Source organism: Aspergillus ambiguus, assembly GCF_047715705.1.
Source record: "Aspergillus ambiguus strain CBS 117.58 unplaced genomic scaffold BDV59scaffold_16, whole genome shotgun sequence".
Taxonomy (NCBI): Eukaryota; Fungi; Ascomycota; class Eurotiomycetes; order Eurotiales; family Aspergillaceae; genus Aspergillus; species Aspergillus ambiguus.
In genome coordinates, this window is record NW_027395529.1 from 269,986 (window position 1) to 296,126 (window position 26,141).

General features: G+C 49.1%; 7 protein-coding genes across 7 annotated transcripts; 4 read left to right on the forward strand and 3 right to left on the reverse strand.

Annotated features, from left to right (window-relative positions):
* Positions 1–1,579: 1,579 nt before the first annotated feature.
* BDV59DRAFT_202088 (uncharacterized protein) lies at positions 1,580–4,072 on the forward strand (the record flags this gene model as incomplete). The annotated part of the gene is made up of 4 exons (XM_073693955.1): positions 1,580–1,637; positions 1,686–1,761; positions 1,808–2,949; positions 2,991–4,072. The coding sequence occupies 4 exons, from the start codon at positions 1,580–1,582 to the stop codon at positions 4,070–4,072; spliced, it is 2,358 nt and encodes a 785-aa protein (XP_073547870.1).
* A 1,453-nt stretch (positions 4,073–5,525) lies between these two features.
* Positions 5,526–13,501, reverse strand: BDV59DRAFT_202089 (type I polyketide synthase; the record flags this gene model as incomplete). The annotated part of the gene is made up of 5 exons (XM_073693956.1): positions 5,526–10,306; positions 10,389–11,776; positions 11,843–12,868; positions 12,932–13,403; positions 13,459–13,501. 5 exons carry the CDS (start codon positions 13,499–13,501, stop codon positions 5,526–5,528), a joined length of 7,710 nt encoding a protein of 2,569 aa, XP_073547871.1.
* Positions 13,502–14,893: 1,392 nt separating this feature from the next.
* On the forward strand, positions 14,894–16,277 carry BDV59DRAFT_202090 (FAD-dependent oxidoreductase; the record flags this gene model as incomplete). The annotated part of the gene is made up of 3 exons (XM_073693957.1): positions 14,894–15,389; positions 15,443–15,830; positions 15,887–16,277. 3 exons carry the CDS (start codon positions 14,894–14,896, stop codon positions 16,275–16,277), a joined length of 1,275 nt encoding a protein of 424 aa, XP_073547872.1.
* A 590-nt stretch (positions 16,278–16,867) lies between these two features.
* On the forward strand, positions 16,868–18,616 carry BDV59DRAFT_207922 (major facilitator superfamily domain-containing protein; the record flags this gene model as incomplete). The annotated part of the gene is made up of 1 exon (XM_073695098.1): positions 16,868–18,616. One exon carries the CDS (start codon positions 16,868–16,870, stop codon positions 18,527–18,529), a length of 1,662 nt encoding a protein of 553 aa, XP_073547873.1. The 3' UTR covers positions 18,530–18,616.
* A 184-nt stretch (positions 18,617–18,800) lies between these two features.
* BDV59DRAFT_207924 (Zn(II)2Cys6 transcription factor) lies at positions 18,801–20,869 on the reverse strand (the record flags this gene model as incomplete). Its single annotated transcript, XM_073695099.1, has 4 exons — positions 18,801–19,746; positions 19,796–20,303; positions 20,461–20,774; positions 20,805–20,869. 4 exons carry the CDS (start codon positions 20,867–20,869, stop codon positions 18,801–18,803), a joined length of 1,833 nt encoding a protein of 610 aa, XP_073547874.1.
* A 312-nt stretch (positions 20,870–21,181) lies between these two features.
* Positions 21,182–22,737, reverse strand: BDV59DRAFT_207925 (alkaline-phosphatase-like protein; the record flags this gene model as incomplete). Its single annotated transcript, XM_073695100.1, has 4 exons — positions 21,182–22,254; positions 22,284–22,367; positions 22,417–22,528; positions 22,567–22,737. The coding sequence occupies 4 exons, from the start codon at positions 22,735–22,737 to the stop codon at positions 21,182–21,184; spliced, it is 1,440 nt and encodes a 479-aa protein (XP_073547875.1).
* Positions 22,738–22,892: 155 nt separating this feature from the next.
* BDV59DRAFT_207926 (general substrate transporter) lies at positions 22,893–24,928 on the forward strand (the record flags this gene model as incomplete). The annotated part of the gene is made up of 6 exons (XM_073695101.1): positions 22,893–22,977; positions 23,200–23,400; positions 23,467–23,664; positions 23,740–24,307; positions 24,354–24,596; positions 24,670–24,928. The coding sequence occupies 6 exons, from the start codon at positions 22,893–22,895 to the stop codon at positions 24,926–24,928; spliced, it is 1,554 nt and encodes a 517-aa protein (XP_073547876.1).
* Positions 24,929–26,141: the final 1,213 nt, after the last annotated feature.

A 26,141-nucleotide genomic window follows, 5' to 3' on the forward strand; every position in this document is an offset into this window, starting at 1 on the left:
GAAAAATAATCAAAACTCTATTACATCATGCAAGCTTAAAAATAGTGTCTTCGCCACCAAACCGGATGAAAATATCTGCAATATCCTCTCGGATATTCATCTCCTCAGTGGATAATCGGCGACCCCAACCGTCGCCCCCGTTCCGACTGTTGAGCACAATCCTCCTTGCAGTGCTTTCAAAATGGCCAACAAGCTCATCTGACCCTCGACACGGGCTCACCGTAACTTCTCCGGATGCGGACGGCTTTGGCCCGAGCTGATCCACATCCTACCCCGATGGCGGAGTCCCCGGTGACGTGCCGCGCCAATGGAGAATCAAGGGGGGGCTATGGAGGAGTCATGGGACTCTCCAGATGCATGAATTGGTTGTCTAGAATTCGATAGTTGGGGAAGCTTCTCCGACGAACTTCGGTGGACATTCCAGGGATTGATGATCTTATCAATATAAACATGCCAAGGGATATTAGTGCGGGGGAGGTCAGAAATTTCATCTCCAACTCTGGAGTTTAAGCTTACCCATACCAGGGTGAAGGAAGTTTTCCGACCTGTCCTAAACTCTTCTAGAACTCGGTGAGCCTTTCATCCCACTTTATTGGGACATCTACTCGGGTGCCAGCGTGCTGTGAGCCCCCGTGACGGGACCAATGTTGGGTTCGATCTCGTCGCACGTGACTTGGGGTTGGGGATAAGTTTCTAGAAGGATGTACTCTGAGTAGTGGGCGATTTACTAATCTGGTTATCCATTTTTTGGGCAAATAGTCGTTATCGAAATTGGTCGAACGCCCATGCTGATAGGCAAGGTTGGGGGTGCTGGTCAGTTGATATATATTGCTTTTGCCTACATCACCACGTCCTGCGTATGTTGGCAATCCCACACTATTAGGGGAATCTCTTCTTTTTATTGCATAGTCACTGTTTCATATGTGATCGTATATGAGTTCTAGAACAGGGCAAGCTGTCATCACTTACACCTACCCCCAAGTAGACTGTTTGCTCAGCCCAGGCCAAAGATGACCAATAGCGGTATGAAGAGGTCAAGATGAACGTTTAAAAGACATCTCTGGCTCAGATAACCTGTGGCTCTAACTGGCTGCCAATAATAATCAACGCATAAACAGTAAGGTTTACCAATTGCTTTTACGTTAATACACAAGCCTTGTGGCAGCAGAATTGGGTGATACAACCTAAATTCGAACTATGTATTTTTGCTGCCTATATGTATAACGAACAGACAAGGGTTGGAGTAATACTTACCTTTCCCCGAAACAGTCTAAAGATAGGTCTTATTGAGCTCACTTACACCTGCAAAAACCGTATAAACAGCTTGGTGAATGCCCCTGAATACCCGCATCCTCTTAGATCAATGCCGATCAATGCACCGAGTTATCTTACTACGGCTCGGCCAAGAACAGAATACGAGGTCAGGTCCAATTAGACAGTCACATTGTCGGCGCACAGAATATTGACGAGCTACGCCGTAGACTTTTGCTTTACGACAATCTTCTAACATGTACTCAATTCATAGAATCCTTCCGAAGTCAGATTGTACATTAATGCCGAAAACTGCACTTTCCATGTCATGGGAGACATCACGGTTGCTGAAGCCTCTGGTCTCATTGCAGCAGTCGTATTCCTAGGTTCGAAAAAATTTTCTTTAGGAAGCTTCCAGCCACTGACCGACGCAGTCCAGTTGTTTATACCCCTAGCTGTATCATTCACACTGGTGGCATTGCTGAATGAAGAGGAAACTGCCGTTACTTGGTATGCGATCCAATTCATGCAAAAGCCCCCTCATTAACAAGAACAGGTCCGTCGTTGGAAGACTACTACAGTCGACATATTGGCCCCTGATCCTAGGTTCCGATACCACAGCTAACACCGGCGTCCGTCGCACCGTCAAATGTTTCGCATATTTCCTGCCCGGCGCGTTGGCGCTCCTAGCTCTCGCCTCCGTCGTAACACCACTGGGTCTCTATGACACAATTGCACCAGCACCCGACAAAGTCTTGATGGACTTTGAATACGCCAAAGACCTCACAGTGATGGGCTTCACAACGCAACAGCGTAGCCCCTTGGATTTTAATAGGTACTGTGGAGGATTTGCCTTGATCCCCTGCCCCGGGTCGAATACTATCATCGAAGACAAGGTCATCGACGGCTTTACTCACCAGATCCTTCCGTACGGATACAACGCAACAGTCCCTCAAAACCTGACGAGCGCTTTCGATAGCGGCCGCGAACGTTACAACAGCAGCGTGTCAAGCATTTGGGATATACAGTGGCGGTCATACCTGACCAAAAGAGATCAGGACGTGAACAATGGTTCGGCCCGGATAACCGGCGTATACCGCCCTCTACAGATGATGATACTTGACGACGATGTTAAGCTGGTGGAGGGGAATGTTGTCGACGCGCGGCAGGGGGGTATTGGCTTTCGGAATCACACCGTCCCTCGCAACCCAGGGAATGGCATCACCTGGTCTGAGGACCTCCTCTGGATCCAGCCGGAGAACAGCTGCGTGGATACTAACCTGACTTTGGATTTCACCCTCGGGGGAACTAGTGATGAGTCGATAGCTCGTCTGGTACTCACAGACCATGGCGGATTCGTGGACGTCACGCATGAGTACCCTTACATCAACTACAGCAACCCCCAGAAGGAGTTGGATGTTGCGCGGCACGCGTACAAAGGCGCCGCTCTCAGCAACATTTGGACCATGTTCTACATGAATGTCACAAACCCAGCCAATGAGACGGTCAACCGCTCCTCGTTCAATTTTCTCGACTCGTATGAGGGAAAATCGTTTGTGCTCCCAAACGACACCTTGTACTTAAATCCCCGTAAAATTGGGACAAGCGCGCTGTCTGCGATTTTGAGCAGCCTGTCGATGTCCAAGCTGTATTCTAATCCTTGGAATATTTCCGCCGAGGAAGTGTGCAAGTACACCTGTTCGTCTCAGACGCCATAAAGAAGCTAACTACGGAAACAGCACGAGACTGCGAGCTGGCGCACGGGGGTGACCCACTTAACATCAACAGTATATCCATGTCCTGTGGCCTGGTGTATGGCACTGCAAGATCGACCGGTAACCAGGATCGCTTCAGCTACAGCCCAGGTACCAACTGGACAATGCCGCTATACAGCTGTGCGGCAGCAAGCAAAGCCCTTATTAAAACAGTGCATTTCTCGTACAATGGCACCAATGGCCTTAGGGACCTCCGTGTCCTTGACATTCAGGACAAACAGTACGCTCGTGATGAAGATCGTCCTTACTGGGGTGTCGAGCATCGAGATGATATTATACTCAGCGACGCGACCCCGCTATGGGGTCTTGTTTCGCCCGAATTTCAAAATAATCCCGGTATATCCGTCATCCAGAGTGAGCATCTTTGGCTGACTGGGAAGCCATCACTGCTGTCAATCGCCCAGAGCGTCGACAATATACCGGCAATGCATTTTCATAGCAAAGCTATGGATGCCGCCTTTAACCTTAAAGAAGCAGACTGGGGCTCGCTGGAGACGTACGACTATTCGGGCAGTATTGACGCCGGTATGTTTCGCAAATGGGAGAATCTAACAGCGTCTGCAAGCTCAGCGTCTCGAATCATCAGCCTGATATGGACGGACATTGCTGCCAATGCTGTTGTTGGAACGAGGGCTTGGGACTGGTCCATGCGGCCGCCGTCGTTCGCGGCGAAGAATGACAAGCCCCCTGGTAGCACCTTGCAGCTGCTGGTAACTCCGTGGGACCGGAACATACAGTATCACCCCGTGTATGCCATTCCGGCGATACTTGTGGCTGTTATTGTTGCTCTTCTTGTAGGCGGCGTCCTGATCGCTGTCATCCTAGGCCGCGCAGCCCCAGCTAAGATGCGCCGGTATCTCAATCATACATCTGTTGGGCGCACCCTTATGGTGTTTCTATCCTCAGATGATGTGTATAGGCATGCCATGACGTCGGGATGGATTTCTCGTGCGGGGGTGAAGCCCGTGGACCTCTCAGGGTTGGTGCCGCGGGTCTCTGAAACAGAGGAGGACCACCAACCGCATTCTCACCTCCTAAAACCGTAGAGTATGTGGTGTGTATTTTTACTATGATACTGAGAGTTGTAAACTATACAATGTTTTCTTTGGTTCCTTAGAGGTGTAGACAGGGCGGATATCTCTCATTTTCTGACTCGGATACATAGAACTAAGAGGACTACTACGTAGGATAAGAACCAGAAAAACCAGAATTTACTCACTACACAATGGATTGGTACTCTAGCGAAGACCTAAGAACAGTACTTCCATACGCCGAGGGTGAGTATCGTGACTTGAAGGTCCCCAATCCGTCTAAGTGCTGTCGGTCGTCAAGTTGTCTCTAATTAAACAAAAAGTGCCGAGAAAATGGACTACTCGGTGTGATTCAAACGTTTAACATATTATGGAGCAGTCAGTTTCGAAAACTGGTCCTCCTTGGTGCTGTATTTGGCCATCCAGACCTTCAAACTTCTGTATCCGTAAATGTGACGGCACCCCAGCCGCAACCAAACTGACTTTTTACCCACCCTTTCTGCTTGAAGCATCTCTTCGATCACTTTTGTCGAATTTCCTTCACTTTTCCTTTTGTATAGTTTAAACACCCCAAGTCCTACCCCGTCCTAATATGACACCGGTTCCTTTCCAACAAAGGCCATTACTGATCCAACTCATTCTGCAGTAGAATAGATAACCTTTGGTATAAGGCTATGAGACTAGACCATGGAATCCAAAAAGCGGCCAATCGCCAGTCGCTCAGGGTTTATCAAACGTAGGTAGGGCAGGACTTTAGATGACCTGCAATGTGGTATCGAATATTGTTACTGTGGAGTCTTTCTCCATGCTACCATGACAAGATCTGAACTATATACATCCAGGGTTCTACCATAATATCGCGTCCCTATGGGTCTCGTCTATAGCAAGACCCTCCGTCACGATCAACAAATCAGAAAGACCAGAGGGTAGATAGCACATGTAATCGCAGATATCTAAAATCTGCTATGTACATAAAATCTACTATGTACAGGACAAATATCCCAAAAAAAAAGGACATATTTAAGATGAACATTGGTACGTAATACACTATTAGCCAACTCTACGCTGCGTCAACAATATATTCCGAGCATGGCTTCTAAAATAGTATTCAAGACCGAGGATGGTGAAAGTAAAATTCCATATTGTGAAATATCAGTACAAAACCATAATAAAACAATCATCTGGAGACACCTAGCTGTTGACTTGGTCATATGTAGCGAAGTTCCTTCTAAGACCACAGGTTAGGGCGACAGGAGCTCGCGATATTTCCGGATTAGTCATAATGCTAGTTTTAGTTGCACTTACAGTACTTAAATAGATTCGTTTTGAGCAAACCAATTCACATTTTATGCAAGATACGGAGAATTATAGGCTTGCTAATGGGGTAGAGCTTGATCTGGCTGAGTCACGATCTCTAGCGAAAAGGCGACAATCCAAAACATAACACCCTAAATATATAACTGAGGCATTAATCCTTCACCGCCAGCGCCTTATCAGTGATACTTTCAGCCTGAGACCTAATGCTCATATTCGGATCCAGAAGATCCAACATGTTGATGTTAGTTGCGAGCGCTTGATGGAACCAATTGCGCAATTCGGCCGCAATCAAACTATCTACACCTAGATCGGCCACTGACTTGGCCGGATCGATCGCCTCGACATCAACGAAGAGCATCTCCGCCACCGCAGTAGCGATAGCACCTTGCGCAAAGGTCACTGTGTCAGCTCTCGAAGCGGTTCCTGCCTGGACAGCCGTGTCAAACTCTCGACGAATAGACGCTATAGTGTTCTTCGACCCGTCGTCCACAGAGCCAGACAGAGAGGCGGAGTATCGCTGAGCATCAGCAAACGCGCGCATCATAAGCGAGATCCGCGCATCGCTATACCACCGGGGTATGGCTGACGAAGATGAATCGGCTTCTTCGCGCTTCTTAGCCATCATGGCAGCAGGGTCGAGGTAAGTGTGGAGGTTCGCGGCAGAAAGCGGGTCACCTAATTGACCATGCCATTGTTCAGATCTGGCGGTGGTATCTGTCTTGTTATCCAAAAAGGCTGCCTCAAATAGGGCTAGGAATTGAGACTCTCCGATTGTCAGCGTTTTGTTGCGTTCGAACAAATCTACCGTCATGGAATCAGTTCCCACGTCGGTGATCTCATGGATAAGACTGAACGATGTTGTCGACGCGGGCAAGCCCAATCGTCGGCGGTATCGTACAAATGCATCCTGAAAGTTGTTGGCTGCAGTGTAGGCGCTCTGAGTTGCAAACGCGTAGACCGACAGCGCAGATGTGGTCATGACAAAGAAGTCAACCGGCATTGATAGTGTGGCCTCGTGCAAGTTCTTCGTTCCCTGCACTTTTGCCGACAGTGCGGCGTTCCATCGGGATGATGAAAGCTTGTCGAAGCTCAGATCTAAATACGAAACGGCTGCGTGCACGATTCCCTTGATGGGGCGGTAAGAAGCGATCTTCTGGATTGTGCGTATGACCTGATCCCTGTCGGTAACATCGCAGACGAAAGATTCGACCCGAATACCACGATTGGCCAGCGAATCAACCAGTTTCTGGGCTTCTGATACACTGCGGATGTCACGCCGAGAAAGGAGTGCAATATGTCTTGCGCCCCGATCACCCATCCATCGCATCAAGGACTGCCCCAGACCCCCCAAGGCTCCAGTGATAACATAGCAAGACCCGGGATCGAAACGAGCGGTTAAAGGCGCGGGAACCATTCTGACTAGACTTTCCGGACTTGTGAAGGTCACAACAATTTTGCCAATAGCACTTGAAAAGTTACCAAGTACCTGGGACACGTCTGCAACGTCTGTTACAGTAATCTTTTCTATAGGCCCGATGAGCCCTTGGCGGTAATATTCATCGACCGTCCGCATGAGGTCTCCAACAAGCAGTGGATCCGAGTCAAGGATGGCGGATGAGTCAACGGTGGAATAAATAACATTCTTTCGGAGAAACTCCATACCGATAGTCTGCGTGCTTTGCGTGTCAACCCGGCCTATGTCAATAAAATGGCCAAATGGCAGAAGGACCTGGAGGGACGATCGTAGAAGCTCCCCGCGCGCAGTGCTCAATATCACATCAAACCCGCACTTGCGAGTCATTTCCGCGATCTTGCGGAGCTCTACCGTTCCGAACCCCGTGCAGATATGAGAGGGTGGCATGGCCATCTCGTCTGAGAGGAAGCGAGCTTGTTCTGATGTCTCGACCACGACCAAAACTACTGCTCCTTTTGCTTTTGCCAGACGAATCGATGCCAGCCCGATGTCGGTAATGGCCGTTTGGATAAGAACCGTTTGTCCTTTCCGGAGGCGCGCGACATGATCCAGGGCAAAAACGGCGGTCATGTATGCTACTGGAATGGAGGCCATCGGGACCATATCGTCAGCATCCTGAAGCCTGCTCGCGAGACGAGCAGGGACACGGGTGTAGTTGCCGAAATGGCCTTTCCCAAGACCGTACACACGGTCTCCAACGTTCAGATTGGTGACATTGGCACCAACGCCCCTTACAACCCCTGCGTATTCAGAAGAGAGACTGTCGGAATCCACACGGGCAGCCCAGTGCTCCAAGTCACTAGAGTTCAAGCCAACCGCTGCCACTTCAATATCGATGAAGTCAGAGGGCAAAGGTTGCAAGAGCTCCTCGTAGCCCTTGAAGCACAAAGAATTTAGAATACCAGGCGTCTCAAAGGTAGCCCGCGCGGCACCGTAAGTTTTCAGGGGAAGTATCTGCGGCTTCCTGCTTCGGCTGTCGAGGCCATGCTCTGAGTGGAAGCCTGCATCAGGTACATGGCGACTAATCCATAGGGAGCCATCTTGCCAGACAAATTCACGGTCCTTTGCATTGAGGTCCTCATAATTCATAAGAAGGCTATTTTGAAGTGCTAGTTGCTGGTCGACGATGGAGCGAGCGAGTTCTCTTGCCTCACCATCCCCCACAGCAAAGTCATCCGCGTCGAGGTCAATTGATACGTACTGGCCGGCAGGATTCTCGTTTTGTAGTACACGGAGGAGACCAGAAATTAATGCACCGTCTGGGTTTTGTCCTTTGGCCACTCCACAGCTAGTAACAATAAACAAGCTGGCCGTGTTTCTTGCAAGGTGTTGGAAGATAATCAGGTCGTTTTCACTGGCATCGACTAGAAGGTGCTTCTCATCAAGAAGCACAACCACCCTCGATTCTTCTCTGACGCTGTGCAAAGCTGTTTCAAGTGCATCAATTCTAGCACCTATCTCCCGTTGTTCAAGTTCTCGGGAGATCTGTGCAAGAAGAGTGGGGCAGGTCTGGTTGCTATAGAGCAAATGAATTGTGTCCTGTCGGGGTTGCTTGACCTCGGGGGTATATGTGGAAACAATCACAGAGGTGGTGTTATGCGGCGCAGGGAAGTCGTCCAACACGATGTCGGTACCAGAGAAGCCAGCCTTGCGCAGTGATGAGTCCCACGCCTCTAGGCTCTGGAAAGGTGCATCTACCCGACCATCCGGGATACCAGCCCAGTACCCAGTAAAGGTACCCACAACGACACCGGGAACAATGAAGTTCTGGTTGGTTTCTACTAAAATGAGTCTACCCCCGGGTCTGAGGAGCTTCCGGCAATTTGACAAAGTCTTGTGCATATTAGAGGTCGCATGTAAGACCTGACATGCGATAACCAGGTCATATGCTTGTTCATATCCTTGCTCTTCAGGATCCACCTCCGCATCAAACACGGAAAAGTTCATGTCACGGAATCCAGACAGGGATTCACGAGCTGACGACAGGAATCCCGCGGAAATGTCGGTAAATGTGTAGTCCTGGTAGGCTTTGATCCCATTGGGGTTATTAAATGCCTGCATGGCGATGCGTGTTGCACCGCCGGTACCGCCGCCGATCTCCAGGATGCGGAGGTTTGGATCAGCATGAGCAATCCCATCGAGAACATGATAGAGCTGCGGGTAAATACCGGCCATGAGAAGACCTGATTGATACAGTGGCGTTAGCAATCCCTCGGCGATAATGACGTCCACGCCGGTTCTGCGTTCGTATAAGATGTCGCTCATGTTATCACGCAGAAGTTTGGCAATTTGTACTTCCAACACGTCGGGTGCTTGGCTGACCAACTCGTTTATTTCTTCGAGGAGTTGACCCTTGTTTGCGAGCTTCCGGGCCTCTTTCATCAGCGAGGAGTGATCGCTTTGTCCTTTCCTCTGGACCCATGCAAAAAAGTGGCCCACATCCCCAGAGGGATTGGGTCCATTTTCCTGCTTCCCAAAATCGTCATATATGCTATACGCCACGAAGTAGGCCAGCTTATTCATGATTCCCCATTTAGCGGACTTGTCAACGTTCTCTTTTGGTGGAGGATAAATAAGGCGAGCTTGGCAATTGCTCAATGTGTGAATTGCAGGCTTCCACACAAGACGCGTATATGGACTGCTGAAACTCCTGTCTTGGATTTTGGACTCAGATGAGTAGCTGATACAACGGAGGTTATCAGCGCTAAACACTAGATTGCCGTCCAGACCACGGATTTGCAAGTCAAGGTAAGCCGCGCGGAGCCCACGTCTGTTTCCTCGAGCAACAACAGTGCATGTCTCTCCTGGGATGTTGCTGGCAACATACAACTGAGGGAGGTGGACAGGCACAAAAGCTGTGGCGGCGTCTCCGGGTCGGCCTCCATGAGCAGCGATAAGGCCCAGCTGAATGGCGCCATCTAATGACGCTGGATGCAGAGGATACTTTGCTTCCCCTCCATTGATGACGCCTGAGGTGGTATTTAAGGAAAGGTTGGCTATGGCTAGATGTTTGTCCGGATCGGCGCGGATTGAAGACAGAGGCTGGAATATCGGGCCATATCCGAGACCGATGGCGGCAAACCGCCTGTACCATGCCCGTGCATTGGCTCGGCGGGGAGTGTCATCAATCTCACCAACGTCCCGCGTCAGATCAAGTTCTGCAATCTCAACCTTGATGAATCCGGTGCAGTGCTCTGCCCATTCTTCTGTCTCCCTCCCTACTGAGCTAATGGAAAATGATGCCCATGTCGGCGACTTGGCCGTTGCTATGTCAGAAAGTTCCATGCTTGTCAGGATTTCGACTCCGTAGTCTTCCTCTGGTATTGTCAGGCTTCTCTTGATTGCAACATCCCGGAGGCAATAGCCCTTGATCTTTGGTGCGTCCGGGAACTCTTCGTGTATACGTGTTGCAGCTTCAACTGCCATGGCCACGTATCCGGCGCCTGGTAACACCGCATCTATTTGTGCCGAGATTAGTATGTATTATCCATTGAAAAAGTTTAACGGAGCCAATTTAGGAAGAGGGAATAGGAGCGCTACCTGGCACTAGACGATGGTCACTCAGCCATGGCACATCCTTCATGCGGAGAATATTGCGCCACTGCGGCCGGAGCTTTGCATTACCAACGACCTTAGAACCTAATAGGTCATGCCGGGTAATTGATCGCAAACGATACTCCTTGCTCGCTCGGCTTTCGTGATAATTCACTCCTGCATATGTGTACTGATAGGGGGGAAGATCAACGCTCGTGCTGCCATGTTCTAGACTGCCGTCCTTGCCATCAAGAGCATTAACAGCAACGAGGTCAACGCTTGCGTTTAAGCTAAATAAAGTCCCGGCAAGCTGCAGAAGAGACAATATATTATCTTCCTGCCGCTTTATGGTTGGGACATAAGCAGCTGTCTTGCCCACGGTCTTCAAGATCTGCTCTATCGGGCTTTTTAGCGCGGGATGGGGCCCGATTTCAACGAGAGCATGGATCGGCACTTCTTCCATTTCCATGAGCTTAGTGACAGCGTGCGAGAAGAGCACAGGAGACTCTAGGTTTGATCTCCAATATGAGGCCGCATCTTCCATGTTGGTAGTGGTCTTGCTGGGCGTGACAGATGAAGCCCAAGGTACTTGCGGATACCGGTGCGCTTCGTCAACTAGCCCAAGATTTCGGACATGCTCAATACCAGTGGCAAGAATCTGGATGTACTCACGGCCGAGAGGTAGCATGTGATGCGAGTGGTAGGCATTGCCGCCTGTTTTAAGCTTGCGATTGAAGATACTGTCTGCTGTCATGGCTTCCGATATCTCATCGATAGCTGCAACTTCTCCCGAAAGAGTGACACTACCCGGGGAGTTTATGGCCGCTAGCTTGACCTGTTCTTCATGACCAGTTATGTAACGTTCAACCTGGTCCGGCCCTAGACCCACAGCTAACATGGCGCCTTTTTGCGTATTTCTGGATACCGCCTGGCCACGGAAGTACGCAGCAACAATTGCTTCCGCAGCTGTGATTCGCCCCGATGCGTATGCGGCTGCTATTTCACCGGAAGAGTGGCCAGCAACTCCTGAAGGTCTGATGGACCATGAGGCCAGAAGGTCAACAAGGCCGACTTGAACAGCCGTGCATACAGCCTGGGAGACTTCGGCTGTCTGGACCAAATCTACATCACCGATACCAGAAAGTACACCCTGCAATGACCATGAAGGAGCGCCAGGGAGTGAATCAAGGACGCCGTCAAGGTACTGGATACACTTCCAAAATACGGAGTACTCGAACAGTCCAGCGCCCATGGCCTGCCACTGGGCTCCCTGACCTGTAAAAATAAAACCGAGATTGGCGCTCTGCAGCGGCGCCCTTACGGCTTTCTTCTCGATCGCCAGGCCGTCGGTTACGTTGTACTTGTCGACAATGCGGAAGGTCCGTTGCGGCAGTCTCGAACGTCAGGCCCCCAGGGTATATGCGACGTCTGCTAGTGAATATTGGTCAATTACTTTGGACAATGCATCAATATTTGCGTTAAGTGAGGCCTCATTGTGACCGGAGAAAGATAGAAGAACGAATTGGCGAGTATCCGCTGTAGCAGTGGCGGCCAACTTTGGGCCCTTGATAATAGGACTGTGTTTCATTGGTTGTGCATGATTGCCATTCGAATAACCATTTTCGTGAATGCTAGTGGTCCCGTTTGTCCCATTTCTCGTGGGTTTGTAGACACCCGGTGCCACATAATCTGGAAGTACATTGTTGACATGGTCAATGATGACGTGCCCATTCGCGCCACCATATCCGAATGAATTGATGCTTGCTCTTCGCAGTCCTTTGGGCCACGGTGTGAGCTCAGTCACAGGTTTGACCTTGGCTCCTTCGAAGTCGATATTGGTGTTCAAGGTCTGGAGATCAAAAACGGGGGGAATAGCCCCGCGCTCGAGAGAGAGCACGACCTTCATAATTGATGCAAGAGCACTGGCCCCCTCACCATGCCCTACATTGCTTTTGACTGAACCTATCAGCAATGGATTTTCTGCTTCTCTCTCCGCCGCAAAGACCCTTCCCACGGCAGACACTTCAATCGGATCCCCAACGTATGTGCCTGTGCCATGGCACTCAAAATAGTTTGTGTCTGAGAAAGGCAGATTGCCCGCATTTCGATAAGCTTCCCGGATGACAGTCTCCTGTCCAGCGGCGCTAGGGCGCGTGATACCTCCGGTCCGGCCATTGGAATTGATCGCAGCACCTCTAATCATTGCACGGATTGGTGATTGCTCGGCAATGGCTAGGGATGGCTTCTTCAGATAGATTGCGGCAAACCCCTCTCCACGGGCATACCCTTCCGCTCGGGCGTCGAAGGTGTGGCACCTTGAAGAAGCAGACAACGCTCCGAGCTTATCAAGTGCAATTTGAACACCTGGGTCCGCAATCCAATTTGCTGAAGCCACAATTGCTGAGTCACAGTCACCAGCACGAATTGCATTGACCGCTAGTTGGAGGGCATACATGGATGACGAGCAAGCGGTATCAACCGTAAGGCTGGAGATGGGTTCAGCATTCTACCGCGGGTATGCAATATCCAAAAAAAAAACGACAACATACCTTGGGCCCTGAAGATTGAATATGTAACTTATGCGATTTGCAAGAATACTGGTGCCGGCACCTGTGAAAGCATATGGTCTCGGGTTGTCCCAGTCTCTGGACTGTATCATCCAATGATCGAGACAAAAGTTGCCAACGAATACACCTGTCCGAGTCCCAGAAACACTCTCCCACGTCTCGCCACCATTCTCAAATGCTTCATATGTTACCTCTAGTAGCTTTCGCTGGGACGGGTCCATTGTCTCCACCTCGAGGCGCGTCATGCCGAAGAAAGCGTGGTCAAACAGGCGGGCATCTTCATCCGCAAGGAACGCGCCTCGCATGGAAAATGTTCCTGGCCGGTCTGCATTAGGGTGATGGAAACCTCTGGTTGAGAACCGTGGGCCGTCGAACTGGCGCCAGCCATTGACCCTATCTTTGAGGAACTCCCACAGCTCGGGTGGATCACGAACTCCTCCTGGCCATCTACAGCCTATACACATATGTATGAGCACTATGAGCCCCACGAGAGAACTTGTCTGTCTTACCCATGCCGACAATAGCGACAGCTGTGTGCAGATCTTCAGCCATGGTAGAGGCTCTGCGTGTTGAAACGGAAAAAGGAGTTAGGCTTGCTGAGATATTTCGCTTATGGGTGAACAATAGATACTTGCGTGTGACTTTCTCTAGCTTAGTGCGTCCATCGCGTTTTCATATTCAGGATATGCTATCCTTTTATAGTTTCTACTTTCATACCAAGTACGACGATAAACATAATCCAAGTCAGTTCCTCCAATAGACTATTTTACGCGGCATACTCGTTTCGGATGTCCGTTTTGGGCAGGTCTGGCATGAAGCTTCCCACCGCCGAGACGATTCGCAAAGCCATCCTAGCTATACAGAATTATAGCTGTCATAGATTATCTTTTTGCGTGCCTTAGGTCTTACAATGGAGCTTGATCGTCGGGCCTTCGTGGACCGTGGACTGTCCTATCGTTCCGTTCTCCAACAAGATTGGGGGCTAGAAAACGCTGATAGCACTTATACTCCTACAGGATCTACTTCCTGGCAAGCGTTTATGCATTCACCCTCAGCAAATTGCGTCAGAACGTGGGCTTAATGGATTTAAAAGCGATAGGCAGGGTCTAGATGTTGACGTAGACGCTCATCGATGTCACCTATTTTGGTGTAATGAGGCTAGGTCTTATGCCGAACTCAGTCTTGTTGGACATTTCCAGACCCACAAATATTGGAAGAATCCCATATGGTGGATATGAAGTGTTGATGTCCCTCATACATACGGCATGTTGAATAGCTCACGAATCTAGTGGGCATCGTTCCTCGATGCAGCGCTGGCATGAAAGGGGCGCTATTCGACATTGCGTAGGTAATTTCTATAGTATACTAAATGGGACGGCAGATGCGATAATGTGTGGCATAATTTCGATTGCATTAGGTGCTTTTACAGGAAGCTGTCTTGCGTGGTTTCATGCCAGCGTGAAGTAGATCAATCGTATAGATAGAGGAACCTGGCGGTAGCTACTGCGGCCTGTCACCCCCAATCCAGGTCAGGGTTCAATATGTGTCGACAATCGCCGGTAAAAGCAGAACTAAACAGTAGCTGAACCAAAGTACTTTTGGATCTTGCATAATCCGCCCGCCATGGTATACTTCCGCGTAAGCCAGGATAACGGTCCTTCCGACTATGCCCGATTTTTCTCTGGCCATCAACCACCGTGGGAGCAGCCTAGATAACCGGTTTCTAAGGATTTAGTATATGCAGTAATATTATAGTGAGTATTGGGATCCACTCTATCTTCGGATGATCACATCCGTTCTGCCCAATGCCTCAATATCCACCGGTTAATTCACACATGCTTATAGATGAGGCAATAAGCTCTTCAAGCATCCTCCATTCCGCAAACCACAATACTTCTCAAGTGTCTGACTTTGTTGTACTTCCATACTCGTAAGCCCACCAACATGCCCTCGGTGACTACTTCTCCACCCAAGCTTCGCGTTGCCATTATAGGGGGCGGAATTGCCGGCCTCGCCGCGGCGGCGTTCCTCCGGAAATGCCCCCAATTCAGTGTCACTGTCTATGAACGGCGGGGTTCAGACTTCATGGAATCCTCCGCCGCGCTCGGCATGCGAACTAATGGAATTGCCATTGCAAAGCAGCTGGGTATTACTAGAGAGGAGATCCACGCCGTGGTGGGCGCGGGATACCGAACATACAATCTCCACGAAGAAGAGATGAGTAGGTCCCTGGTGGGCGATGGGCCGGATGGAGACGGTGCTCTGTGGTTTGTCTTTCGACAGGACCTCAAGGACGCGTTGTTGCGGAGGGTAACGGCCGATGATGGAGAAGGGATGCCGATCAGAGTGTTGTATGGGAGCCACATAATAGGGGTGGAAGCGGAGACTGGGGTGGTCCGATTCGCAAACGGAACGACTATCCAAGTGGACCTGATTATCGGTAAGAGTAAGAGCACCCGTCACAAAGCATAAAGGTTAACCTGCCCTCTTCAGGTGCTGACGGCATCCACTCTAAATCCCGTGCATCTGTCATCTCGTCATCTCACCCTGAGCCTACTCCCTGTGGGCTCTCTGTATATCGCTTCATCCTCCCCATGGATTCCGTCAGGGAGGCCATCGGACCAGGTCAGCAATGGCCTGCGATGTACAACTACGACGAAGGCACTTTCGTGGCCATCATTGCTGCCGGTGATGAGGGCAACCGTAACGTGGTCATGTACCCCTGCCGCGGACACAAGCAGATGAATCTCGCCTGTGCCGTACCCGACTCGAGTCTTAAGAATCCAGCGCAGCTGGAGTACTCTTGGAACGCCAAAGGGAATGTTCAGGAAATGATTGAGGGAATCCATGGATTCCCGGAGTGGCTTCACCGCGTCTTCAAGTAAGTATATATCACCGGGTATTGACTCCTCTACACCGATCTGAACACACAATCAGCCGTACTCCCCAGGTCGAGCTCTTTCAGGTCCGCGACCAGGAGCCGCTACCCACATATGTCAAGGGCCGGACAGTGTTGATTGGAGATGCTGCTCATGCAATGGTTCCATATCAAGGACAAGGTGCCAACCAAGCTTTTGAGGATGTGGAGGGACTCAACGAAATACTGGCAGACGTCTCCGAGCGGGATAGCATTCCGAGACTCCTCCGGCTTTGGGATAGCATTCGTCGACCACGCGCCTCAGAGATTCAAAAGGGTTCACGTGCTTCGCAGGCAAAAATCTCGTCTAGGAGTGCGAGCCAATCGATTCTGTCGGTGAGGCCGTATGTCAGTATGAAGGAGGCACTCACGGAGTTTTTGATGGAGGATGGTGTTTCTACGAGGAATTGAATAAAGGAATATTCCTTAATATAGGTAGAAACCAGACATACAATTTTTTCCAAGCTCTGAGTGCGTTAGTCTATTAGAAATCGGAATATTATAGTGATTCCATATAAGGTTCATATTGATCTACCGCGTATAGTTCGAGTCGGAGAGATATTACCTCCCACATAGCCATGTTCGGCACTTTTCCCTCCTGATTTTTCATGCTCAATAATCCGTGCAGCCCGATGACGATACTCCTCTCGCCATCTGACAAATTCTTCCCCTAAGCAAGGGGGTGAATGTCGCCGACCGGAGACATTCGGACAGACTACCCTCCGTCAAGATAGAGTGTTTGCGGGCCGGAAGGTAAATTCCTCGGCCCCCACCCGTGCGGATCCCTCGTAATCCTCCAATTCTATGTTTGCGGTGATGAGAAATTCCCCCTTCGATATTGTTAATCTACGTTGGGACATTTCTAATTCCAATTGCCAGTGAGACAGTCTCTCCTTGGCCGTTTGACTTCTTAGCAAGTTACATAACGAAGTACTTTCCACCCCCTCCCCTCCTTCGCGTGTGATTCACCATCTTTCATTCATCTAATGCTTACGAGAATAATGTCACCACTCGGGGATACGAACCGCGAAGACCGAGATGCGGAAAAAGAGGCTGAAGAATCAGAGTCTCCCCAGAATAGTTCTACAGCGGATACGGAGGAGACAGGCAGGACCGTGCGAGGTCTTCGCTGGCTCGTTGTCTGTGTCTCTCTCTACATCACTTGCTTCTTGTATGGCCTCGATACGACAATTGCTGCCGATGTTCAAGCTTCTGTGATTGAAGCGTTTGGCCATGTCCAGCAGCTTTCCTGGATTGGTGCCGGGTTTCCCTTGGGCTCTGTGTGTGTCATCCTTTTGCTGGGAACCCTTTTCAGCACCTTCAATATGAAATGGGTCTATATTGTAACTGTTATACTCTTTGAAGCTGGTTCTGCCCTCTGTGGCGCAGCCCCAACAATGAATGCCCTCATTGTTGGTCGTGTCATTGCAGGGGCTGGCGGCAGCGGCATCTACCTGGGGTCCTTACAATACTTTGCCGTCATGACCACCGAGAAGGAACGAGGCTTTTACATGGCTCTCATTGGGGTGTCCTGGGGTCTTGGAGCGGTATTGGGTCCGGTTATTGGGGGAGCCTTTTCCGTATCCTCGGCCACCTGGCGTTGGGCTTTCTACATCAATCTTGTTATCGGGGCTGTGTCAGCTCCAGCCTTCCTCTTCTGCCTCCCAGCCATCGATCCGATGCCCGGCGTCCAAATGCAAAAGCGTCTGGCGTACATCGATTTCGCCGGTTTCGTCTTGGGTGGCGGTGTCTGGGTCAGCTTTCTCATGGCCTTCACCATGGCTGGAGCCCAATGGCCCTGGAAGGACGGGCGTACCATTGCCACTTTTGTAGTCTTCGGTGTTGTTCTGGTGGCATATGCCTTGCAGCAGTACTTTGCAGTCTTAACCACTCCCAGCCGACGTGCCTTCCCAGGACATTTACTGCGCAGCCGCACGCAGGTGCTCCTGTATATCGTCACTGCAGCAGGCACCACTACCCTGTTTGTGGTCGTCTACTATATCCCCATCTACTTCCAGTTTGTGAATAGTGACGGAGCCCTCATGGCAGCCGTGCGTCTCCTCCCTTTTGTCGTCATTGGCGTCACAGTGAACCTCGTCTCAAACACATTTCTTCACTTCATCAAGGTCTACAAGGTCCTGTACATCATTGCAGGTGTCTTTTTAATTGCCAGCGGTGGCCCGCTGATGGTATATCTGGATCCTTCGTCATCGACTGGCACCATTTATGGTTTGACGATCATCGTCGCCGTTGGTACCGGTCTCTCGATGGTGACCGGATATACCGTCGCAACGCTGACCCTGAAGCCGGAGGACACAGGTGCGGGACTCAAGATGCAAAATGTCTCCCAGATTGGTGGTCAGGTTATTGCACTCGCTGTTGCTGGGCAGATCTACCAGTCCGAGGTTATCCGCAACCTATCCGTTGCCCTTGCTGGTCGTGGCTTCTCCGAAGAGGCTATTCGGGGCGCCACAGCAGGTGCACAGAGCAGTTTGTTTAAGACTTTGAACGGTGAGCTTCGTGATAAAGCCATCCAGGCTGTCACCGACGCAATGCAGATGACTTTTGTTTTGGTTCCTGTTGCTGGGGGAGTTATGTTAATTGCAGCTTTCTGCATGAAATGGGAAAGGCTCTTCGGAAAGGCAGTTGGTGTCGGTGGATAGAAATCTGTGACATTATATAGACATACAGTTGGGCTGTCGGTTATTACATCCCCACCGGCGATGTTGATGCTAGTAATAATTGTTGACATTTATCAGGGCAGAGGAAAAGGTAATACACACTGTCTCGATTGGCTTCCATATCTCACTGGCTACAGGTTTGGCTGCAGAATTTTAGCGTGTTTGCACGGAAGTCTGACATTTAAGGGTACATTAAAGTAATATTATATCCAAAGGATAAGAAATTGTTCGACCTAGGTTTCGTAACAGACAATTACTCAAACATGAACTCAAGCTGTGGGTCATAATAGCCATCTAGTTGCACATTGAACGGGTCGCACAGAAATATGTCTGAAAAGTTTTCTCCAAACCCCTGTCCCACTCCACTATCCTCGTCCCCCAAATTAGGGTCTGTTGCAGAATGCGAATGTGTCATTGTGACATCCCCAGAAACCAACGGGGGTGCCCTCTCACACCTCCCTGCCTGATAGCCTGCCAAGTTGTCAATAGACTCTTCCGACCTGTAAAGATGCATCAAGATGGAATATCGTGATGCGAGATGCTGTTCGCGCGGAATAGATTCAAGAGGTCCGACTGTTTCTGAAACTGCTGATGATGGGACAACTGAATCTCGCTCTAGAGCGCCAATTAGCCATTCTGAAGCTTGTAGACAATTAGCTGAGTTCTTATATATTTGTTTCAGAGGCTCAGCTAGAAGAAGTATATTGGCGAGCTTCCTCTTTAGAGATGGCATGCAGATATCATCTTTGTCTGGTAGTAGGTGACGCAGATGATACAGGATCTGCGCTACTTGATATATTGAGGTAACCAAAAATTCATCCCCCAAACACTCGCTAGATTGGAGGTGGTACAGGCTCGACCAAAAGTTACAAAATTGGACAGCTGAGTTTAAGCATGCTCGTTGGCATTTCTGGATGAAATCTGGGGGAGTCAGTGCCAACGCTTCTTTTGACACAGACTCCAGAATTCCGGGAAGAAAGAATCGATATAGATCGCAGTGGCACATGATCCAGAGTGTCTGAAGCCCAGCATAGGTTCCAGCTTCGCCCGAGTGGGCTATTATTGCTAGTTTCTGCGGGGTGAATTTCAGTCCTGTTGGAACGTCCTTCTCAAAGCTGTCGAGATCTCGCTGAAGAGCTTCCATTTCCGAACCGCTCTCTGCCGGGCTCTTCCCTTGCCTTCGAACGTGTTTGGTATATCTGCAGTTCATTTAGCTTAAATAGTGCATATCATAGCAATGGAGCTCACCTCAAAACCTTGTGACGAATTTCAAGGAGTTTGAGCCTAAATGCGCGTGCATCTACGTTGGCAGTTGGGCCAGGATCTTTGCCGTTCAAGAAACCTGCCCTTGAGGGGACTCCCATCTCAAAGCTTCGCTCATCGCATGGAAGGCGAATGTGCATTCTTTCAACAGGGCAGACTGCAAGATCTTCAATTCCACCAGAGCAGAGCCGATCCTGTTGGTATATGGTCCAGACTAGCCTTCTATGTTCCTCTTGCACAACTGTATCTAGTCCGGCCTGTTCATAGTTCAATCGCATAGTGAAAGCTGAGCGGGCAGCTAGAGGGAGGAGACACCATGCTTCGCCGAAGTTACCAGCGTGAAAGTGAAATGGCATTAAGAGTACCAAAACTTTGAGATGTGTGATTGTGTTTCTCCCTAGTAATCTGAAGGGTTCACTCTGTACTTCCCGAATCCAATCCTGCGCCATTGCTTGCCATTCCGGCCGACTGTCGCTCACGAATAGCCCAAGATCTGCGATGCACGAGAATACCATTGTTCCAGTCAGCAAAGACAGTAGGCTTATGGAGAAAGCTTGGTAGCATTCTATTCGCTGCATTGAAGTAGGCGAAAAGATAACCCCTTGCGATTTCCCTATCCTATGGCGAAATTGTGGGTGCTGAAGAAGCACTTAACGTTCCAGGTGTCGGTATACTCAGAGAATTTGCTATTCTGTCTACCCGCCCTATGTTTGTGCGGAGCTCGCATGTCATTTTCCTGGAAAAACATCTTTCACATGGACCCCTCCCGGAGCATTTCGCTTTGACAGCTCGGCAACTTGCGCACGCCTGTCGCGCCCTTTTTCTCTTTGTTCCTGCCTGAGTATAGCCGAACAAATCACCCATATCGTGAACAGGAGACGCTGCATATCGCTCATATGAATAGCGCAGTTGCAGCCGCATGCATGCGCCACAGAAGGGCTGAGCACGGTCACATTTGACCTTCCTGTATCAACATTGGTTGCATGTTGGTAACTTCCCACATAAAGCGCTGTGGGTTTCCATGGAGCCGGCTGCCTCGTGGCTGGAGGATGAAGCCATCATCGATGCGATATAGAGGAAGGTTGCTAGCGTTGTCGGACCTCGGTGGGAAGGGACGTTTGTCTAGACTATTTTTTGCGGGTTAGACCCGGTTGTCACGCCATAGGACTAGTGTATTGAATAATATAACGCGCTGCCCCCTTTTTTTATTAAAAATTAGGGTAAGCGCCTGTTCCGATTACGCTCTGACAGGGCTTCTGTGCTAGGATGTACTAAGCTCAAATTCCTAGCTCTTATATTCAAATGGGCTGTTACACCTGTACTATAACCATCCATAATGCTAAGGCATTCTCAGTCCCTGTATTCCATAGGCTACTCTCTCAATCTGCGAAGACGCTCCTTCATCTGCTCTCTTGGGCTCACCAGATTTACTTCCGGAAATCGGTCGTCCTTCTGCCACGGTAGGAAATCGCCTTGTACGAGCCAGCGGATGACTTCTTTCTGATATTTGCTCACCAATAAAGTGTACGAAGATTCAGATGCCAGGTTATACATCTCGTGTGGATCAGATATCCGATGATATAACTCTGCTGGCTCATAGAGGCGATATATAAAGGTATAACTTTCATCTCTGAGGGAAATGGATTTGCCAACGATTTTAACGTCCTCATGTTGCAAAGCCGCTTTGATATCGTATGGATAGGGCGTCTGTTCTAGCAAAGGCTCCTCAGACCCCAAAAAGCCTCCCTCGGAAAACGCGTAGTCCTTATGTTTTTTCTCGCTTCCGACAAGAATAGGGATCCATGATTTGCCATTGTGAGGAAAGTGCTCGCCGATTCCTGACAGCTCGAGCATGGTTGGTACCAAATCAACCATCTCTGTCATAGCAGTAATTGTCTTTTCCTTTGGGAGTCCAGCACCTCCAATAATTAGAGGCTCTCTCAGAAGCGTCTCCGATAAACCAGATGGCCACTTCTCGATAAGTCCATGGTCCCCAAGATACTCTCCGTGGCCAATAAAGAACATGGTCACGGTGTCCTCCCACAAATGTAGTTTGTCTAATTTGTTCACAACACGGCCGAATTGGTCGTCTAGACGACTGATCATTCCGAAGTAAGTAGCCTTTACTTCCCTCCAGATCTCGTCCGTCGCGCGATCGGTTCCGTATCTTTCTCGGATGATCTTCATATACCGAGGCTCATAGCCCGTCTTATTGTCAGGCTTCGAAACGATGTCGCTCATATTGGGCCTGTCATACATGGAAAAATATGGCTCTTCCACCTGGAATGGACAGTGAGGAAAGATAAGTGGCATGAACAGCACCCACGGCTTATCATCAAGGGGATATTCGAGCCACGTCAACGCCGACCGCACCACAGCCTCGTCGTAGTCCAGGGCTTCATTGGCGTTACGAAGACCTTTGTAAAATAATCGGCCCCAGATATCTTCTTATCACCATCATTGTCGCTCCCACCGGAAAACTTCGGCGTGAACTCAGGCGTTTCTAGAAAGCCATACTCGGTAACGCTTAATTCGGTAACCGTCGGAGCAAAAGTATCTCCCCTAGGTGCCAAGCAGGCAACATGGTAGCCATTTTTTTTAGGGACCAAAAGATATTGGGCTCCCATGGCTTGATAAGATTTTCAAGGCTGCGATGGCCATTAACATGGGGTAGCAACCCGTAAACGTGCTACATCTTGACTGAGAGCAGACGGACGCCTGAGTAAAGCAATTCGTGTAAATTGTGCCACGAGCACGAAAAGCATCGATGTTTGGAGTGTGTATCCCAGTCCGCCATCCGTAATACAGCCAAGGGAATCGTACCTCAGCTGGTCTGGCATGAAGATAACATAGTTGGGCCGGTCCCCGCCATTCTTGGAGGAAACCGCGAGTGGAGAGGGCTTGGGTGGGATCGAAAATAACGCCATTTTTGCGATTTATAATGAATAATATTGAATGACAGAGAATGAAGGTATGGATGTCCTCCATTTAAGGCAACAAATGACGGTTAGTTGCCGCCGAGCGCGTGTCATACCCGGTTGTCAGTATACCGAGCCGTCTGGCGAGCCGGCAATGCCCCGAGATGAGCGGATCTCGTTTTCGCAGTGTGGTGTACGGTGTGGAGAGTATACTAGCTCCCCCATTCCCCATACCTGCCATCTACGGATGTACATCGGGGATTTTTATGTGATAATGGTTAGAGATACTGGGGTTTTTCTTTAAAAGGTGCTGCGTAGCCATTTCACGCCTCATCTAACACCAGGCTCCGTCGGTTGACCTTCATTTGGCCGTCGGCAACTGACACACAGATTCTATATTTCACAATCTCTTTCCATCTGATCCATTTACGCTATTTTATTTAAAACCGACGTTGTGCGTTATTTTAACAGGTCGCTTTTTTTTCTATGTCCTGATCATTGCGGTCTCAACATTCAACTATGGGTTCGACAACCAAGCATTCGCAACTACACAGGCCATGGATACGTTCGCCACACAATTTGGCGAGTATAATTATAGGACTGGAAACTATGAACTTGAATCTGCCTGGCTGTCTCTCTTCAATAGTCTGAACTACATTGGGTTTGTGTGTGGTATGTGGTATTTCTGTCACATCTTCTACTATAATGCACTGTTTAACGTTTTCTCCATGATAAAAGGTGTGGTAGTCGGTAGTTTGCTCTCTTCCCGCTTCGGACGTCGTTGGTGCATGTTCATCATGAGCGTTTATGCGCTTGGAACCGCTACCATCGCTGTCACCTCTAACACCAAGGATCAGATAATGGCCGCTCGCATTCTCAACTATGTATATGTGGGCATGGAACTCTCCGTGGTTCCGGTCTTTCAGTCCGAAATTGGTACGTGGAAGTCAATTACCACAACACCATTTTACCTGCTCCAAACTACCATGGTAAACTAAGTGAGCCTTATAGTTCCTGCCCCTGTTCGCGGACTAGTTGTTGGAACTTATCAGCTCAGCCTCAATATCGGTGGTGTTGTCATCAACGCTGTTTGCTATGGAACCAGCCACATTGAAGACAACCGTTCATGGCGCATACCGATTGGACTCTTCTATGCTATACCTACCATAATTGCTGCCTCTGTCCTTTTTCTTCCCGAGTCACCTAGATGGTTGCTTCGAAACAATAGGTCTGATGAGGCCAAGGCGAATCTACAAAAGCTTCGCCATGGGGCCTTCACACAAGAGGAGATTAACGAGGAGTTTAGGGAGTTGGAGCTTGCTTTAGAGACCACCGTCGGGCAAGACAGGTTTATCGAGCTCTTCCGGGGTAGGAACCTCAAGCGAACTCTCATCGTGGTCGTGGTCATGGTCAACTTTTTCCAGCAGGCCACTGGTCAGGCTTTTTCATCCCAGTATGGCGGAGTCTATGTCCGATCACTGGATATCTTCGACCCAGTGTTGTTTACCTTGATGGGGAGTGTCATCGGATCGTTCGTTATGATTACCATCTTACTGTTTTCAGATAGAGTTGGCAGACGGTAGGCTTCCGAAGTTTATGGCCAGCAAATACTGACTCATTTTCAGAAATCTGCTTATGTTCTCCTCCATTATCATGACCTGTGCTCTCCTCGCCATGGCTGGTCTGGGGGTCAGGGAGCCTGTGATTGTGCCAAGAATGGGAGGGATAATCGCTCTTATCGTTATCTTTACTGCTGGCTTTGCCAGCGGTTGGGGTCCATTGACCTATGTTGCGGTGACAGAAGTGGTTTCACCGAGATTGCGAGATCATACTTCTCGGCTTGGATTTTCTATTAATGTGTGCCTTAAGTAAGTGACAGCCTGTCGAAATAGGATACTCCGTATTATGACCTGTTTTGCTAAACATACGTTTGCCCAATAGTTTCGCTGTCAACTTCTCGGTGCCTTACCTAGTCTTCCCGAGCAATGTAAGGCTAGGAAGCAAAGTCGGATTTATATTCGGTGCCATTTCATTCTCGTCGCTGGTATTTACCTATTTTTGCCTACCTGAACGCAAGGGTAAGACTCTGGAGCAAGTCGATTGGCTATTCAACAACGATGTCAAGCTACGACTTTTCGGCAAATATGACATACCAATTATGCATGTGGAAGAAAAGGCTGAGAAGCGAGAAAGGTCGTGATATCTTGTATCCCAGATATATCACTAGCAGCAAAGTGGAGAGTTCCTGAGACGATTGCTTGGTTTGTAACTTACGATTCGATATTGCCAAACTCATACATCTATTCGGTATCGCCATTTTAGGCATGGCGGCTTTATACCCACAATTATCCTCCTACGTGAACAGCTTGATCTATCCCATGTCATATATATTTCCCAATACATGCATGGAGCTACTATGTATCCTCTGGAGATATATGATTTGTAATCTTCCCCTTATGTTTATCCCTTGCAGTTATCACTGCACTTCAGACTGTATTTCATATCTGGACTTTTCCGGGTGTCACAACTGCATGATATCGAGTATGAACGTCCAGTATGCCCACAAGAATAGGTAACTTCCTGCCAGCACATGGTGACTTGTTCTCAAATAAATCTGTATGTGCAGATGATGAGATGGATACGTGTGATGTGAATCAGTGTTTCCGATAGTAACTATTATTTTTATCCATTCATTTCCATTCCCGAGTTACTAACTTTGCTTGATTGTTTCTGCTGATTGTGATTTCTATGATTCTTTAAATATGTATGTCAGGGATGCTATTTAGGCTTAATTCCATTAGCGGACGACAATTTGGATTCATCTCAGCAGGAAAATCATACTAAGGTTGGAGAATGGAGGGTTGGATCACTCAGGGAGTGCTGAAAAGCCTCGTGGGCCTACCGGAAAGGACCTATTTATAGCGAGCTTTACTGTAGACTTACGTATCACAACCAGCTCTTCTTTTCTTTGTTGGCGGCGAAGAAAAGCCACTCGTATATTTTGCGCTCCTGAAGAGAGTTGATAAGCTACAGCAGCAGTCTCTGCTAACACACTTGTATCCTTGCCCCACCAGCTTTCAAACAAATAGCACTAAATTCTGACGAATGTTGAGTGAGGATTTGTTGGTTTCGTCATGTGCATGTCGCCCACGTCGCTGGAACCAATACTGTGTCAGTTAGAATTGTGCTGTTGAGCTTATTATAGCCAATTACTCGAATCCTTACCAGCCGATGATCACCCCATGTGAAACGAACTTTCGAATCATTTAATCCTCGCCCAGGATAAGCATGCTGTCCACTTGATTATAGTTTCTTCTATACCATGTGATGTGAATACTACAGTGAGCACATGCTATTGCCGAAGTCCAATTCTCATGACTGGAAAGGCAAAGTGACCCGTGTATTCCGTCATG